The 20,170-nt window shown below is 36.2% G+C and overlaps 1 protein-coding gene across 1 annotated transcript; it reads right to left on the reverse strand.

Annotated features, from left to right (window-relative positions):
• Positions 1-9,236: 9,236 nt before the first annotated feature.
• On the reverse strand, positions 9,237-12,001 carry LOC105224464 (kelch-like protein 5). The gene is made up of 6 exons (XM_049450971.1): positions 11,544-12,001; positions 11,111-11,472; positions 10,694-11,055; positions 10,319-10,626; positions 9,739-10,026; positions 9,237-9,670 (listed from the first exon to the last, which is right to left on the reverse strand). The coding sequence occupies exons 1-5, from the start codon at positions 11,693-11,695 to the stop codon at positions 9,816-9,818; spliced, it is 1,395 nt and encodes a 464-aa protein (XP_049306928.1). The 5' UTR covers positions 11,696-12,001; the 3' UTR covers positions 9,237-9,670; positions 9,739-9,815.
• Between the last annotated feature and the right edge of the window lie 8,169 nt (positions 12,002-20,170).

Consider the following 20,170-nt stretch of genomic DNA (forward strand, 5'->3'; position numbering starts at 1 on the left):
AACGGTGATTCTGCGATGGAGAAGATATTTTAAATTGTTAAATCGGGTGTATTTCATTTTTCTTTAATTTATTAGAATCTGGCATCAATTCTATTTTGAACATAGGTTGTGGGACTTTGTTCCTGTTAAAAATATTTACTACTGATTTAATGCTAAAACCACCTTCTTCTAGTGCTTCTTTAACGTCGTTAGAGTCTACCGAAGACTCTATACCTTTTATTACAACAACTAGCTCTTTGAGCTCTTCAGTTGGTAAGAGTAGTAATTCTTGTTATTATCTGATAGGAATTTTACAATATCCATGAAACTTTTTTCAGTGTATGTTTGAATTTTAGTTTCATCTATGTTACCTTTTTTCAAAGGCACAATGTGAAAATTGTTTGTGCCTATTATATTGCTCAATTTGGAAACAAGCGCATTTGAGCTACGCTCACGCAAATAGATTGGAGGGGGTTTGGCATTCACGACCGTGGTGGTACCCTTTGCTTCGTTAGGCTCTTTGCTTAATAAGGAAAATCTGTTGCCATTAAGAATTTCTGGCTTTTTACTGTTTGGTGTGCCTGCTTGAAATTTTTTGGTATTGACCGCTGTTTTAATAGGACTCAATTTCCTTTTTACATTAATATAGCGATCAATACCAGTCTGAACTGATGGCCCTTTTTTGCTTGGTACATTCTCACCTTGCATTTTCTTTTCCTTCGTTGTCCGGGTGCTTGCTGGTACCTGCATAGTGGCTGCTGTCAGTTGATTTGTTGTTGCCCGATTGCTGTTTACTGCTGCTTCTGCTGACTGCGCTTGCTTAGTCTCTCTTTCATCTGATCGCTGCGATGACTCATCATCGCCGTTACGTTTGTTTTTGCCAGGCGTTGTTTTTGTTGGCTCGACAAAGCTAAAGTAGGCATTAAGGAATGCCTACGGTTTTGCATGTGAGGCTGCGAAGCACTCATTATTGTTTGTTATTTTTTGTTTTGTCTTTTGTTTTTATATATTTGTTTGGTGCACTGTTTATTATTAAAAGTTTGTATGCACTGTTTTTTATTTGTTTGTTTATTTTTATTTAGTATTATTGTTTGTTTACTTTTTGCAAAAATCAGAATCACGGAGCGAATTCAAAAACACGTCCGTACACTTTAAACACTGATATGATGAATTCCATTGAAAAGGTTCTCGAAGTAGGAACTCGCGGCTGCGAGTATCAAACGATGCGCGGGTACACTGAGCAGTTCAAAAATTAAATATATAAATCTATATAATACTATGTAAGCTGAGGACAAGGAAATACTTACAGAGCCGTTGGGTTTGAGACTTTAAATGTCACATCGATTAGAGACTTTTCGTCGTAGAACCTAAATATTTTCGCCATTAATTTTTCCATGAAGTGGCTCATCGAACTGGAATGGCTCTGAAGAACAGGTCTTTGCGTACAACTTGAGGCCATTATTAGTTACTGAATTTTCCTTTTGTAATAAAAAAAATTAAATGAAATGCTTGAAATAAGTAAATTGAAGTCGATCTTTGCTTTCAAGTTATTTAGTGTAGCCGTATGTCTAGAGATGTTTGAAATGACTGTACCTTGAGACGATGAAATATATTTTTTAAAGATCAGGAAAAAAATTTCTAAAAATCAAAATCGGGCTACAAGTTTGCAAACTCTTAAATACCGAATACATAGTGCCCAGTTTTTACGGCTCATTTTTTACCGTTTACTGAAAATAACAGTCAATCTGTGAGATATAAGATTGAATTTCAGGCAACAGCCCTCCTTATAATAATGCGCCATTGCGTTAAGAATAGATAATATTGAGTCAATACTTTCCCTATTCGCATACTTATAATATAAAGGTTTTCGAACTATCGTTTCGGTTTGTTTGCATATTTCAATATGTGAGTTACTGTGTTACTCTTTTTCTGATAACGTTTTATAAGTAATCTATAAGATAAGATTGATAATCTTATCAGTGATCGTGGAATATTAAATATACCAATATTTCAGTGTTTTTGCATTATTTACTTTTTTCAAAAAAAAATCACCGGGCGCTATGTACCGTTTTAATAAACATATTGACAAACAAGTAAGGAAGGGCTAAGTTCGGGCGTCACCGAACATTTTATACTCTCGCATGATAAAGTGATAATCGAGATTTCATTATCCGTCATTTACATATTTTTTTATTTTGCTGTAAAATTAATTAGAATTAAATTCTGAGAGATTTACCGATATTTTCGGTGAAAAATTAGATTAGGTTAGGTTAGGCACTGAGTTCTTCGTGTTCGATATCAGGGACCTTGGAAAGTTGTAGTCCGATCACGACAATTTTTCCACAAGGGATACCTCTGCTCAAATACCATATTTGTGTAAAGTTTTATTCCGCTATCATCATTGGTTCCTAATGTATATATGTATTATACAGAGAAGGCATCAGATGGAATTCAAAATAGCGTTATATTGAAAGAAGGCGTGGTTGTGAACCGATTTTACCCACATTTCGTACATGTCATCAGAGTGTTAAGAAAATATTATATACCGAATTTCATTGAAATCGGTCGAGTAGTTCCTGAGATATGGTTTTTGGTCCATAAGTGGGCGACGCCACGCCCATTTTCAATTTTTAAAAAAAGCCTGGGTGCAGCTTCCTTCTGCCATTTCTTCCGTGAAAGTTAGTGTTTCTTACGTTTTTTTTTAAATCGGTTAACGAAATTTAAGTGTTTTTCAACATAACCTTTGTTTGGGTGGTGGGCGTGTTTATTATCCGTTTTCTTCAATTTTTGAACTGTATATGTAAATGCCTGAAGGAAACGACTCTGTAGAGTTTGGTTGACATAGCTATAGTACAGGGTAGGCCATTTAAAGTTGACCCAGGCTAATGTCATACCGCGTTAGAAGCGTCATTCGAAGACAATTTATACCATGGAACAGTACACTCCAAAAGAACGCGCTGAAATTGTTCAGCTTTATATTCAAAATAACTTTTCAATTGTGTTAACTCAACGTGCGTTTCGCAAAAAAAAATAAAGTGAAAAGTGCTCCAGTTAAGAACACAATTAAGTCTTTATACGCAAAATTTGTGAACACCGGTAATCTCAGTAATGCCAGTCATGCATCCAGACAACGCACAAGACGTTCTAATGAAATATCGAAGCTGTACGAGCCAGTATTGAGGAGACTCCATCGACATCGAGTTATCGCCGCTCTCAGGAATTAGACATCTCTCGCACCACTCTCCGACGCATAATTCATAAAGATTTGAAGATGTTTCCATATAAAATTCAAATGGCACAAAAACTAAACCCAGCTGATTATCCGCGACGCCTTAATTTTGGCAAATGGGCCATCGAAATGGCTGAAAACGAACTTGACTTTTGGCGAAAACTCATCATGTCAGACGAGGCACATTTCTCGTTGAATGGAGGCGTAAACAAGCAAAATTGCCGATTTTATGCCACCGAAAATCCTCAATTAATTGAAGAACAGCCTCTTTACGACCAAAAAGTAACAGTTTGGTGCGGTGTTTGCGCGAATATGATCATCGGACCGTATTTTTTCGAAGACGATGATGGAGCCACGACAACAGTCAATGGTGAGCGTTATCGAGCCATGATAACGGATTTTGTGATACCCATTATTCGCGAAAATGACATGGATAACTTCTGGTTTCAACAGGACGGGGCTACATGCCATACAGCTCGACCAACAATCAATTTATTGCGACCATTTTTCCCCGGGCGATTGATATCGAAAAATGGTGATGTTGACTGGCCACCGAGATCACCAGATTTGACGCCACCAGACTTTTATTTGTGGGGTTATTTGAAATCCAATGTATACGCTAATAAGCCAAAGACCTTAGCTCAACTGAAAGCCAACATTCGACGTGAAACAGCCGCCATATCATCCGAAACATTGGCCAAAGTCATGGAAAATGTCGAAAAAAGAGTGCATTTAGCTGTCAAAGCTAAAGGTGCCCATTTACGCGATCTAATTTTTAAATATTAGCTGAAACAAATCCCCTTGGACCAAAATAAATTATTTTTGAAATGAACAAAAAACATTGTTTTCTTTTGTTCTTTTTTTTTTAGAAATGGGTCAACTTTAAATGGCCTACCCTGTAGTTTCCGAGATATGTACAAAAGACTTAGTAGGGGGTCCAAATATGCCCCTACCTAATGCGATCCTTTGTGCCAAATTTCACTTTAATATCTTTATTTATGGCTTAGTTATGACACTGTATAGGTTTTCGGTTTCCGCCATTTTGTGGGCGTGGCAGTGGGCCGATTTGGCCCATCTTCGAACTTAACCTTCTTATGGAGCCAAGAAATACGTGTACCAAGTTTCATCATGATATCTCAATTTTTACTCAAGTTACAGCTTGCACGGACGGACGGACAGACAGACATCCGGATTTCAACTCTACTCGGCACCCTGATCACTTTGGTATATATAACCCTATATCTGACTCTTTTTGTTTTAGGACTTACAAACAACCGTTATGTGAACAAAACTATAATACTCTCCTTAGCAACTTTGTTGCGAGAGTATAAAGATCAAATTTAATATACTACATACATATGTAGATAAGCAGTAATTTTATAGTAGTGCATAGTGCATAAGAAATATTCTTTGTTGTTCTATTTACTTTCATAATCTATAAAATTATTCAAACCATTGGTATAATTCCCGTTATTACATTGAAGCGTAGAAACAATAACCGAAATCATAGATAAATTGATTAGAACCTCTTTTCTTGCTCTCTCGCTTGTCAGCTGGCAGCGAACCCTCATCTGTTTACCGAGCTGGCAACAAAACACAATCAGAGTCCCGTCAATCAGCAGTTAATGAAAAAGGCGGGTTGCCAGAAGAATAGCGCTAAAACGAACAGCGAAAATTAGTGCGTACTTGAAGTTTTGTAAAATTAGATGTCAGTAGTTCGTAAAATTATTTATATATATGGGTGACATAGGCCTACTGGGGAACCGAGCACCCAAAAATAATATCGCTAATGCGCTATTTGCAGTAGTAATGTGGAAACTGCAAAATACCCAAAAGTTGTTTATAAAATGCCCAAGCTAATATTTTTCAGCAGTGGCATCATTGGCAAATGTTATAAAAAATGCGAGTTTTGACAGCTCTCTCTCGAACCAAAAACACTCATATCAAATTATCTATGACCGAAATGACTCACACTTATGCTTATCAACTTCTTTATTAATTTTTTGTAAATACATACGGATATCCGGTAGATGCATATGGTGTGAATGTAAACTTACTCGTCACAGCAGCAATTGATGATAACTGAACTGGTTCACTTTGCTATTCGCACTATACTGCAGCTAAAACATTTTTCGACATCCGAGCTACTAAGTACAGCGATAACTTAGAGCAGCGATCTCTTTGCGCTCTCGTAATAATAATATTTCTCTGTCTCTATCTCTGTGTTGAGAGATTTAAAGAGTTTATGGAAGGCATACACGCAACAATTATTGTAGCAATTTCATCGAATTGTAAAACTGATTGTTACGTATATGGGACAGTTGTATGAGTTGTGCCAACTGATTGGATGAAAATCAAAATTGTTTGATATTTTGTCGAGTTGGTTGTGTTATTTGGATAGTGTTTGGGTTGGTCGTGCGATTTCAAACGATTTCGAATAATAAGTAAAGCAACATCTTCCGAAATCATGTTTAAGCAAAGAGGTGAATATTCAAAAGGAAGTTGGCCTCAAAATTGTGTTAAAAGTTGTGTCGTATGTAGCGACAAGGGCAATTTTTAGCCCAACTCAAGCAACCAACTAATGGTTGCGTGTGTGCCTTCCTTTAGAATGACTTAGCTTAAGCAGAAATAAAATGAAATTAAATGATCGATGATTTAGATCGAGAAAGAGAGATAGCTGCCACTGCTGAAAAATATTAGATTGTGCATTTTATAAAAAACTTTTGGGTATTTTGCAATTTCCACACTTAGACTGAGGTATGCAAATACCCAGTGGGGCGTATATCACCATATATATACATGTACATAATTTTACAAACTACTGACATCTAATTTTACAGAACTTCAACAACGCACTGATTTTGGCAGTTCGTTTTAGCGTTATTCTTCTGGCATCCCGCCCTTTTCACTAACTGCTGATTGACGGGACCCTGATTGTGTTTTGTTGCCAGCTCAGAAAAAAGATCAGGGGGCGCTGCCAGCTGACAAGCGAGAGCGTAAGAAAAGAGTTTTCATCATTTTATCTTTGGTATCGAACGAAATTTGCCAAAAGTTATGCTCGCAGTGAAAACGTAGGGAGCAGTTGTATGCTTTTGCTTTCTATCAGCTAACTGGTTTCTACGGGAAAAACTCAATTTTCGCGACGGCAGAAACGATGCTGAGTTTTTATTAACATTGAAACAGCAACATTGCTCAAATGAGTGCAACAACAACTATGCTGTCACTACCCAAGCATGGATAAGATGATACGAAACTTTAGGTTTGGCTCTCTTTTTCTCTCAAACGCGTTCCCTGATTATTTGACAGCGATGGAGATGGATCTAACAGCCAATATCAGAAAAAGCGGGGGGATGCCAGAAATAAACCGCTATAATTAACTGACAAATTCAGTGAGAAATGAAATTTCATTAAACTGTGCGAAAATAAATTTTTATGTAAATTAGTTAATGATTTTGCATTTTAACATTTATATATGCTTTTTACAAGTGTTTAATGTAGTGTTTTATATAATTTAGCGAAAATTTCAATAATAAAGAAGTTTGTTGTCAGAATATATATGCAATATAGTTACATATATGTAAATTATATTTTAAATTATAGTAATTAAATATGTATAGTATATGTATGTATTGAAACCATTTCTCTTGAATATGCGATGTTTTTTATGAGTTGTTTTATCGTACTGTTTATTACATATTTTAAATAGTTACATTAATTATTAAAAATGTATTATCTATCATATCTGCGTACTCATTAGTACTGGCATACAAATTGTGATATTTTTTATGAATAGTAGTGTGAAAATTGCAAAATACTCAAAAGTTAATATAAAATGCCCAATCAATATATATTTTTCAGCAGTGGCATCATTGGCAAATACTATAAAAATATGCGAGTTTTGACAGCTCTCTCTCGAATCAAAGAGTTTCGAACATATTATCCATGACCCAAGTGCGGCACCTCGCTTACTAAGTGAAGCAGCAGACAGATAAGACTTCGTACGAGAAAACTTCGAAGACAGTTTTGTCAGGGATAATGGGATGCCCAACTTATTCCAGTGTGAGAGCGCCTCAAAATAAGCGTTTTTTATAACATTTTCCATTCTGGCCAGATCGAACAAAATAAGAATTTTTGGGCATTTTAAATTAAAATACCCAACATTTATTACGATTGCAAATTATTATATATTGGACTTTTAATATATGGCGAAACTATTTAAATCCTTTTTTATGATTTTATGGTATATTAAAACACTAACTATTGATCTTTCAATACTTAATAAGGTGAATTGAGCCTGTTAGTTCTCAATTAATAAATGTTTTTAATCATTTGTAATTGAAAATTAATTCGATTATGCATCAAATTACAAAACGTTTCATGAAATATATTTAAATTTCACATTTTTTTTGATTTTCATTGTTTTAATTTTTTTTATTAGCGATCTTGAACGGCGGCAACAAATTCCTCCGTTCACATACATATATTTTTGGTATAATTTCAATCTGGCCGTTCCAGTCATTCCAATTGTAAAACGTCAAGACCTACCCAATCCAGTCAACTGTCAAAGTTCGGTAGGTGAGCGGCTCTCACATTTCCAGTGACAGGAGAGTTGGGGATCTCTTTATCTCTGGTTCGCAAGAGGCGAAAACGCAGAGAGCTTAAAAACCAAATCCCACTATATTCAGAAACGCTGTTATATATTGATTTACAATTTTTTTAATACTAACCGTAATACATATATGTACATATGTATGTATATTCCTTATTTAATTTACAAAAATAATCGTTATTCAACGTCTAACAAATTCACGGTCTGCCGCGCATATACAACGGTCGCAGTGTCTCATTGGGGCCCGGTAGATATTGCTACATACAATATTGAAGCGAGATTGAAATTGGATCAAGGACCACCATGTCGTATACGCAACAACTTGAACGGAGCGTATTATTGTGTGGGTATAAACATTTCACTATGTAAATGAGTATGTAACATACTTGTATAGATATGTTTGCCTTTTAAAGCATTATTAACCTTAATCTCAGGCATTATTAAAAAATTGAATTCCACTGTATAACAGTTGTTGCAGGAAAATATCTTTAAATAAAATATGCAGGCGTTTGCTCATTGCTCGAAGGCGAATCTGTTGGCTTAAGTAAATACTTGCATTGAGAGTAATATTAATTCACGCAATTATTATATTTTCAAATCCGCTGATATTGATTGTGATGAAATACGCTCACCTTTTTTAAAACCTCTGCGAAAGCAAGAAGATATCATTCTCTGTATTGGAAGTCTTCTGATTGATAGGTTTTAAAAGGAGGAGGCGAGAGAGAAAGAGATAAGAGTTTACTCTTTACTTCAGACTAACAACTTTTATTGTTCTTTGTCGGCATTCCTTTCACATGGGCAACGCGAATCGAACCACTCTCTGTTACTCCCTTTTCATATCTCCTCAAACACTTGTACGCTTCATTTACACCGTACACAACAATATTTTTCCTAAATGAATTTTTTAATTTATTCAACAATTTCGAAAATATTTGGTTGTATTATTGATATTTGTTTGCATATTGCACTGCATACAAAAATTCTCAATTTCAATTATTGAAACATATTGAAAATATTCATTTGAAACCGGAAAGAATTACAAAACGAAACGAAGTGTATGTCTTGTCCTGATTCTGAAAGCATAGAGATGTAGGAGGATATTAACTAAAACCTGTGCAGCATATAAAATATAAGCCGCGTTTTCCAAAGCAAGAAAGTCAAATATTTTGGTATTTCTTATAAGAGAATTTATTACAAACAAAAATATTTATTAGAATTTTTTACTCATTCGGCATCAGTAAGGCTACAGGCACAACAAAACAGGAATGAAAAACAGTTCCGGGTAATGAGCATTTCTGTTCCCAACGGTCATTTTCCTCATCATAGACTGATACAGATATTTTGTTACCAAGTACGGAGGAGAAAATAGCCCATAGTTTATTGTCTAGCGATGCGCAAGACATACGACGAAAACCAACTTCCAAAGAGCAAATCTGCGAAACGTTTTCAAGAATATTTAGTTTGAGATCAAGCGATTGGCAAAAATCAACTTAATATACATACCTGTAACCATTTGTTCTGATGAGGATCATAGCGTTCAACTGTACCGTTTCCAGAGCAACAGCCAACAACATAAATGTGACCTTTGTGTACAGCTGCCTGTAATATAAAAAGTAGCAATTAACGTTGTGTTTAGTTTTAATAAAGCTAAGAGGACGACTAAATAAATCAGTGACTATTTTCAGTTCGACAGTTTTGGTAATTTTTATTGAAGCGGAGCTACTTTTCTTGGTTTTAAAAACTTTATGGAAGACTTGCAACGGTGAATCAAATTTCTTATTGTAACGGATATCTCATTCACAAATTAATTGGAATACTCTGACAGGATATGAATTCCGGTTACGTAGATCCGCCTATAGTAAAAAAAATCCGAGGAATCGAATGTTAATATTTAAATAACTTAAGTAAAGTCGATATATACCCTTTTTCGACTCTTCCTCTTTCTTCCAAATTAGGACTTGATGAACGTTCTACTAATATTAACAATAAATTTTTAGTCTAACTTACAACAGGTAAACGGTCACATTCTGTCATATCCGCGCAAGAAGTCCAAGTATTCGAATCCGGGTTGTAGCATTCGACGGATTTTAATTTGGTGCCATTAAAACCGCCCATTATATAGATTTTGCCATTCAAAGTCACTGCACTGGCGTCATATCGTCCAACAGTCAAGCTCTTCACTAACTTCCAACCATCGGAAGTCGTATATCTGGAAATAAACATAAAAAATGAAAAAGAATGCAAATCTCTAAACTGAAGCATCAGAATTCACATTTCGTCACGCTGAGTAGTCTATTAATTAAAAACCTAGAATTATTTTAAACAAGTCGTTGACAATGTAAAAGAGTTGAAGTTTTCTAAAATCTGATTCAATCAGATCATAACATTTCATTGAATTCTCTCCTTCCCTCACCATTAAACTTAAAGTCAGCCTTTAATTGTTAAAGCTCATGATCGCCATCGTCAGGTAATTCATTACAGATTTATACATATGTATTTACCTTTCCACCGACGACAGAGCATTTTGGCCATCAAAACCACCAATCGCGTAGATTTTACCATCTAATTCGACAACGCAGTGTCCACATCTTGCTTGTTTCATGGCGGGCAAATCTTGCCATGTCTTATTCCGTATATTCCAGCTGCGGACGATGTTGGATATTATTCTCTCACCTTTTGTATCACCGCCAGTAAATAATATATTATCATCCTTTAAAATGGTTCTATAATATAGGTAATCGAAATTTATACTCGCATATTCCTGCCAGTTATCCTCAGCTTTGTTATATTGCAACACCTTGGGATTAATCTATTCCAAAAATATTTTACGTACATTAATTTAAGATAATTAGATATAAGCCACAGTATGCGCTTACCCATGAGCTAAATGCCAGCAATGTTTTCTCACCACAATTTGCAGCACGTGGTTCTGTAAATCGCATGTTTATCTTTGTTCGTGCTTCCGGCTTACTGATCCATGATAACGCCTTGAAGGCCAGCAACTCACAACCAGGTAACGGTTGTATGCGGGTCAACAGAAAGTGCGCATCGAATTGGGTAAGCCGGAGACAAGCTATTAAAAGCGGCAGTTGCTCTTGACGCGCAGGAACGTCGTGATTGAACCAGCATCTTATGGCATCGAAAACATCTTCCTTACTAGTTATATTCAAATTGTCAGATTCCAGAATACGTTGCATTTCTTCAACATCGAAACTTGGAAATTCATCGCTTAGGCTGACTAGTATTATCAGAAATAAAACCGCTATTGTGAGACATTACGTGTATATTTATACTCATATCCATGAAATTATTCGTTCCATATTCGATGAATTTCTGCTTAAGCAGTTCACATCGCGTTTCTCGCTCAAGCATATACGCATCGTGTAATGTGTATTCATCTATATGAGCCATCAGGAAGTCCACACACTCGGTTATGGCATCATCCAATTGTAACAGGATTGCCGCTTTCAGCATGACACCAACATTGGTAACGGTAATCAGCGCCTGTCCGGTGTAACAAAATGTTATTAGACGCTCAAAAGTATCGCCATCTACATCATTTATCTCGATGATAGGATTATTCCCTTGATCGCCATTGAAAAGGTTCTCGAAGTAGGGACTCGCTGCTGCGAGTATCAAACGATGCGCGGGTACGCTGTGCAATCCAAAAGTTATAAATATTAATCTAATTCATTTTATGTCAGCTGAGGACAAAGTAGTACTTACAGAGCCGTTGGTCTTGCAACTTTAAATGTCACATCGGTTAGAGACTGCTCGTCATAGAACCTAAATATTTTCGCCATTAATTTTTCCATGAAGCAGTTCGGCGAACTGGAATCCGTCTGAAGAGCAAGTCTTAGAATACAACTCGTGGCCATTACTAGTTACTGAATTTTCCTTTTGTGATAAAAAAAATTGGAATATTAAATGAGTAAATTGAGGTCGATCTTTGCTTTCGAGTTATTTAGTGTAGCCGTACGTCTAGAGATGTTTGAAATGACTGGACCTTGAGACGATGAAATATATTTTTTACAAATCAGAAAGAACTTTTCTAAAAATCGAAATTGGACCACAAGTTTGCAAACTCTCATATACCGAATATGTGATTCCTGTTTCTATTTTTGACGTTTTGTTGAAAAATCGGTCAATCTGTGATCTTATAATGTTGGACCCTTATGTTATATATGGGTAAAATTGAATGCATTACTCCTTTTTTTTAATTAAATTCACCAGGCGCTAGGTGCTGTTTCAATAAATATATTGACAAGAAATCAAATTTAATATAAATAATCGTTCGATCTTGTTGTGCCTTTTTGCTCGCGAGGTTAAATCAAATGCCCCGACTCGATTCTTGAACGATTCTGAAAATAAAGGTCGAGTCTCAAAAATCGATTATTTTTCAAGTAAACTTGTTACGCAAGTAGAATCGGATACATGCTTACTACCATTTCCTCGAACCGAACAATGAAAATACCATTTCGACACATTTCAGTGTGTATTGCTGCCTTGCAGTTATACTAGTTTAAATATGAACGTATGTTTGTATGTATGTACGTGAAGTTAGTTAAACTTGGAGAAATCGCATTTATTGTTTTTGAAAATGTTGAACTTCGAATGCAACCACCTTAAAAACGCTCTTATGTAAGTGGCCGGGAACTATAAGTTAATATAACACCGAATTCGGGGGTTTACCAATATCCTCCTCAGTCCCAAGGGGGGAAAAAAAGTTAGAAGTCGACAAAAATATTTTTTTAAGCTTGCCACGTTAACATTAAAACAAAAATTTTGTTCAAGGACATATGCGATGAAAGGATTCGAAGATAAGACAGGTGCAGCTGGCTGGACATTTGTAACCAAGTGGAATGAATCTCGTTTTTGTTTTAAATTCATAAATAACAGTAAATCTTTGATGAATACTTTGCTAAAATAAGAAAAAGAACTAGATAATATTTAAATAATGAGCAATTAAGAGTGAAACTCCATGAAACAATGTCTATCATTGTTGATGCATAGAAATATGTCGCAGGAAATGCACTTAAAGCGTGTTTTTTGATTGCATCCTTCTTTACGACAACGCATAAACTTATTTTTATCAGAAACTGCGCAAATAAGTAAATGTTTATTCTTCGTTGTACGCACATCTTTCGGCGGCAGAGGTTTTATGGTTCTTTTTGCCCTTTTTTGCGGTAGTTCATCTTCACTCTCTGATGACGATTCTGCGCTCTTCTCCAGTATAGCATCAGCAATTAAACATTCGGCGATATAGAATTTAAAATCGAGTAAATCCATGATATTTTTTTTGTGTTCACCGCATGCATATTTGTCTTTTTTATACATAACCCAGGAGTTGCACGCGGCAACATCGATAAAATGCCAAAACACCTTCAAAGGCCATTTTTTGGTGCGAATTGCAATCCTGTAGTAAGAGACGTACCTATCCGCTAAGTCTACTCCTCCCATGTATTTGTTGTAGCTTGAAATTGCATGTGGACAATCAACGTTAATGTACTTTCTGTTTACTTTATCCCATCGTCGAGCGGTTTGTAGGGGTAACGATCCAGTTGACGTGGAAGCTATAAGCACAGAGCGGCTATCCATCCACTTGACAACACACAATTTGTCATCTTCCCTAGCGAACTCTTCGTGACTACCTCTTCCTTTTTTTAATAAAGTTTTGTCGTTTGATAACTTTGATCGAAGTTCCTTAGGTATCCTGTTGAGTTGAATAGTACCAGTCGCAAATATTCCTTTATCCAACAAATGCTCGAGAATGTTATCGGTCAATGAATACTTCACTACCTTCACTGAGATCTGTAGCAAGTTTTTGTACAACAGTACCACCAATTCCCAAATGTTTATTCGGCTTTCCATCGGGCCACGTGTTTGCTCCTTGGTATATAAAAAAGTTCAGTATTAAACCATCAGGCGATGCTAGAACAAAGTTTTTCAATCCTACTGGATTTGGTTTGCCTTTTACGTATTGCCTAAGGCTTGTTTTTCCTGAAAACGGAATCATTTGCTCATCGATGCTGCATTTTTTTGGCTTGGGAATCAATCTACACCTTTTCAATAAAACGTCTATTACTGGTCGAACTCTCCAAAGTTTATCTTTTTTTTCCTCTTCGGTAACTGACATGTTGTCAACAAAATGCATGTGATTTCGCAACTTAAAAAGTCTGTCTCTGGGAATTTGTGTGATGGCTGGGACTTTTATTTGAGGTCGATAATACATACGTATCCTTGGAAGTTTCATGCACGCCGCAACAATATGAGCGCCTACTAGCTTTTTATACTCAGAAGGAGTGGAGTTTAAATTGCGGTTGTTTTGAATTGCATACATATTACTTTTTTCTGAAACTAAGCTCCAGAAGTTATCGTCGAAGTACTCTGAAAAATAATTGAAAGGTGTCCACATCTCTCTATTATCAACATCCCATTCAATTACGTCGGAACATTCAGAAGAATTTGAAAAGCTTTTTGAAAACCATTTAAGTCTTCGGACTTGAGTTTGTGCCAGAACTTCGGGTGGGGAAGATTCCTCTTCCTCTAATAAATCCGCAATTATTTCTTGCTCAAAATCTATGCCATTTCGCTCTTCCTCGTCATCCTCATCGTCCGACATATCCTCAATATTGCTTTCCAAGAGCATATCAAAAATCTGTTGCTCCGACAATTTACCTGCCATTTTTTTGTTAATATGTTACAAATATGCAGCGGGCTGGTCATAAAATATATGGGCAAAAATATGGGTAATAGAACAAAGTTAGTGATAAAATCTATACCTTACCTTCTTTATTGTAATTGTTAGATTCAAATTAATCACACTTTCGAATTTTTTGGTTGCACAGCTTTCAAAGTTTTTCCTAATAATCATTAGCACTTTACAAAATCTGTGTTTCGCTCAGCTGACTACACTCATTGCGCTTTTTTAACAGTATTTGCAGCATAGAGAACAAATTTTGGGTTTTTACTACAAATAATACGTCTGGCTGGCTGCACAAATGATCATAAACTCAAAAAGTATTTTCAAAGTATTTCTACGGATACTTGAAGAATGTCCAGTAGACTGCACGTCAGGACCGAAGAGGATATACTAAATTACGCAGCGTTCTCAACTGTTGACTCATACTTTGCGTCGGACCGGATAAGGTCTCGGCACAGAATGCATAGTATGTACATATGTATGTATGTGCAAAATAAATATTCTTTGTTGTTCTACTTGCTTTCACAAACTACGAAGTTATTCAAAACGTTGGTGTAATTCCCCTTATTACAATAAAGTATAGAAACAATATTCGAAATGACTAACACTTATGCTGATCAATATCTTAATTAATTTCTTGTAAATACTTACGGATATCTAGTATATTATATGGTGTGAATATAAGCACACTCGTCACAGCACAAATTTAAGAAAACTAAACTGCTTCACTTTGCTACTCGCGCAATACTGCAGCTAAAACATTTTTCTACATCCGAGGTAAGTGCAACGATAGCACAGAGAAGAGACCACTTTGCCCTCTCGCAAATATAACATTTATGTCTCAGTGTTGATGAGGTCTAAAGTGTGTTAACAGAACAGTGTTACATAGTTCTGCTCTGAGAGTAGACAGCCTATATGATAAGTCTAGTATTTCATCAAGATCAATTGACATTACCAATTCAGAAATATTCTGCTGTCTGCGTATGTGAAACTCAGTTTTCTAAAAGACAACCTTGCCACTTCTCAAATTCCCCAAAGCATAAGTCAAAAAAATCGATTCGCCAGAAAATGCGTTTAAAGTTTTCAACTTACTCCAACCTTACACGGAAAGCGGAAGCATGTAAGAGGTATTCATATGAATTTTTCACTCAACATGAAGTATGATATAACGAACAATTCTGCAGCATTAACTCAAAAATCACGTTTTTTGATTTATGCCGGTCTTGCAGCAAATGATGAGCGATATATACATACGAGTATGTATGCATAAATGCAACTGACACACCCTTCACCCTGCTGTAAAACTCAAGTTTGCGAACAAAAATTCCAATTGGAAAAGGACTTGCTGAGAGGACCTATAACCTCCCATCTAACTTCTCTCCCTTTATCTATTCGCGGTTCGTAATATAATCAGCGCCCTGTCCGCCCACAACACATGTGCGTCCCTGGTGAATGGTTAACTAAAATTTACACAATAATATTGGTACGTGTGTGCAATTTTATTGAATGCACTTACACTAAGCAGATCACGAGCTTTATGCATATTCGCGTATGAAGTCCCAATGTTTGTAGTTGGATCGTACATAGCTTTCAACAGAATTGCGGTGCTGGACGTCACTTTTATATTTCATAATGAAAGGTTTGCCAGTTAAAGCAATTTGTCGGAGCATCGGAACGCGATGTCTCCATAGATTTAAGGGATTTTCTATGCAGGTCAGGGGCTAGACTAAGTATATTGCGAAAGATTTAGAAGTGAAGCAGCATGTATTAGTCTTAAGCTCTGAAAATATGTGGGGGAACAGTGCGTATTTAATTACTTACATAGACTTATCTATATTGCAATTATTAACAATTTGTTACCTCAATTCAATTGATTTATGGTTTTTATACTCTCGCAACAAAGTTGCCTAAAGAGAGTATTATAGTTTGTGTCACATAACGGTTGCTTGTAAGTCCTAAAACTAAAAGAGTTAGATATAGGGTTATATATACCAAAGTGATCAGTGAGTAGGGTGAAATCCGGAGTTGTCTGTTCCGGATGTCTCCTGTCCGTCTGTCCGTCTGTCCGCCCGTCTGTCCGTGCAAGCTGTAACTTGAGTAAAAATTGAGCTATCATGATGAAACTTGGTACATATATTTCTTGGCTCCATAAGAAGGTTAAGTTCGAAGATGGGTAAAATCGGCCCACTGCCACGCCCACAAAATGGCGAAAACCGAAAACCTATAAAGTGTCATAACTAAGCCATAAATAAAGATATTAAAGTGAAATTTGGCACAAAGGATCGCATTAGGGAGGGGCATATTTGGTCGTAATTTTGAAAAGTGGGCGTGGCCCCGCCCCCTACTAAGTTTTTTGTATATATCTCGGAAACTACTATAGCTATGTCAACGAAACTCTACAGAATCGTTTCCTTCAAGAATTTCCATATACAGTTCAAAAATGAAAGAAATCGGATAATAACCACGCCCACCTCCCATACAAAGGTTATGTTGAAAATCACTAAAAGTGCGTTAACCGACTATCAAAAAACGTCAGAAACACAAAATTTTACGGAAGAAATGGCAGAAAGAAGCTGCACCCAGCTTATTTTTAAAAATTGAAAATGGGCGTGGCGTCGCCCACTTATGGACCAAAAACCATATCTCAGGAACTACTCAACCGATTTCAATGAAATTCAGTATATAATATTTCCTTAACACCCTGATGACATGTACGAAATATGGGCGAAATCGGTTCACAACCACGCCTTCTTCCAATATAACGCTATTTTAAATTCCATCTGATGCCTTCTCTGTATAATATATACATTAGGAACCAATGATGATAGCGGAATAAAACTTTACACAAATACGGTATTTGAGCTGAGGTATCCCTTGTGGAAAAATTGTCGTGATCGGAATATAACTTTTCAAGGTCCCTGATATCGAACACGAAGAACTCAGTGCCTAACCTAACCTAACCTAATTTTCCACCGAAAATATCGGTAAATCTCTCAGAATTTAATTCTAATTAATTTTACAGCAAAATAAAAAAATATGTAAATGACGGATAATGAAATCTCGATTATCACTTTATCATGCGAGAGTATAAAATGTTCGGTGGCACCCGAACTTAGCCCTTCCTTACTTGTTAGAATTAATTTCAAAATGTTTCCTGGAAGTCTTCCAAATATGTATGTATGTGGCGAACAGCAAATAAGATTCCAAGCACCGTTGCACAGTGTATCGTTTAATATAGGGTGATTTTTTAAGAGCTTGATAACTTTTTTAAAAAAAAAAACGCATAAAATTTGCAAAATCTCATCGGTTCTTTATTTGAAACGTTAGATTGGTTCATGACATTTACTTTGAAGATAATTTCATTTAAATGTTGACCGCGGCTGCGTCTTAGGTGGTCCATTCGGAAAGTCCAATTTTGGGCAACTTTTTCGAGCATTTCCGCCGGAATAGCCCGAATTTCTTCGGAAATGTTGTCTTCCAAAGCTGGAATAGTTGCTGGCTTATTTCTGTAGACTTTAGACTTGACGTAGCCCCACAAAAAATAGTCTAAAGGCGTTAAATCGCATGATCTTGGTGGCCAACTTACGGGTCCATTTCTTGAGATGAATTGTTGTCCGAAGTTTTCCCTCAAAATGGCCATAGAAATCGCGAGCTGTGTGGCATGTAGCGCCATCTTGTTGAAACCACATGTTCAACCAAGTTCAGTTCTTCCATTTTTGGCAACAAAAAGTTTGTTAGCATCGAACGATAGCGATCGCCATTCACCGTAACGTTGCGTCCAACAGCATCTTTGAAAAAATACGGTCCAATGATTCCACCAGCGTACAAACCACACCAAACAGTGCATTTTTCGGGATGCATGGGCAGTTCTGAACGGCTTCTGGTTGCTCTTCACCCCAAATGCGGCAATTTTGCTTATTTACGTAGCCATTCAACCAGAAATGAGCCTCATCGCTGACCAAAACACGCGCGCGAAACACATTTCGAACCGAACACTGATTTTGGTAATAAAATTCAATGATTTGCAAGCGTTGCTCGTTAGTAAGTCTATTCATGATGAAATGTCAAAGCATACTGAGCATCTTTCTCTTTGACACCATGTCTGAAATCCCACGTGATCTGTCAAATACTAATGCATGAAAATCCTAACCTCAAAAAAATCACCAGTTACAAGCTAGGGGGACAAAAATATTTTAGTTTGAAATTTTATTGTTTTGGTCGTGTTGATTAATGATTTTAAGTTTCATTGAAAAATTAATAAATTTTTTTTAGATTTACGAATAGAAAACAAAAAATTGATTAAAAAATATATTTAATTTTTTTTTAAATTTCCGAACATACAATAACATTTACTTGGAAGGCGAATCACTGTGCGTCCGTGCGTGCAAGCTGAAATTTGAGTAAATTGAGATATCTTTATGAAACCTGATACACAGGTTTCTTAGTACAAAATAAAGTCGAGTTCGTAGATGAGCGTAATGGGAACACTGCCACGCCAACAAATCGCCTCTAACCGAAAACATATAAATTGGATTATCTAGCAATAAATTAAGATTTTAAACTCTAATTGAACACAGGGGATTGAAGTAACAAGGGCCACTCGTGGGCAAAAAAATTTAAAAAAGTGGGAGTGGCCAGTTTATGCACATATCTCCTAAACAACTAAAACTACAACAACCAAATTTGCTGAGGAGAAATCTTATAAGAACCTCTACCCACAGTGGGAAAATAGATGAAATCGGAGGATAACTCCGCCCAATCCCCATTTAACGGTACTGGTAAAAACTAATAAAAGCGCGCTAAATCAATAACTAAATTCACCAGAAACATCAAGTTTTACCATCGAAAAGGTATGAGAGAGCTTAATGGTAGCCGGTTGTGAAAATTGGACGTTGAGCGTGGCACCGCCGACTTTTTGGTGAAATCCCATATCTCGTGACCGAACCAACCGGCTTTCAACTTTTCTGGTCCTCCTGATTAGTTTTGAGTGATACGTATAAACCGTTAGGTGAACAAAACTATAATACTCTGTAGCAACTGTTTGCAAGAGTATAAAATTTGAAATTTCCGAAAAAAATGTGTATGTATTCATGTGTGAAACCGAGCACTGTCGCCACCATGAAAAGAATTTCTGATGAAAAGATATTCCGTATTGCGGACCCGTGAACATTACGAACAAGAACACCCAGGCATGCCTTCGTTTTGCCATGACGTCACTTCGCCCATAAAACTGGTTTGGATAACAAAAAAAAATTTCCCGTGTGAAAAACCCTATAAAGCAAGCTGCATCCCCTTGCTTATAATTTCTCTTCCCGTACTACCTTGCGAAATATAGCTATTATTTTCTTTTAAAGTGTTGGCATATAAGTTAACACCAAATTAGTTAGATAATAATAAATTAGCTAACACAGCAATAAACAAGCGAATAAAAACACAAGTATAAAATTAATAAACCAAAATTGCTTAAAAACACAAGTATAAAATTAATAAACCAAAATTGCTGACGACACGTCTGCATTAACTCAAAAACAGGAAACGCGAAATAACAATTTGCGGAAATCAACAACAACACCACAGCAGAGTTACAACGTCAGCGCAGCCGAATTTTATACGGTCACATTGAAGTGCAATGTGACCATAAATTATTGAT

The sequence above is a fragment of the Bactrocera dorsalis genome, chromosome 3 (genome assembly GCF_023373825.1).
Source record: "Bactrocera dorsalis isolate Fly_Bdor chromosome 3, ASM2337382v1, whole genome shotgun sequence".
In the NCBI taxonomy this organism is placed as follows: Eukaryota; Metazoa; Arthropoda; class Insecta; order Diptera; family Tephritidae; genus Bactrocera; species Bactrocera dorsalis.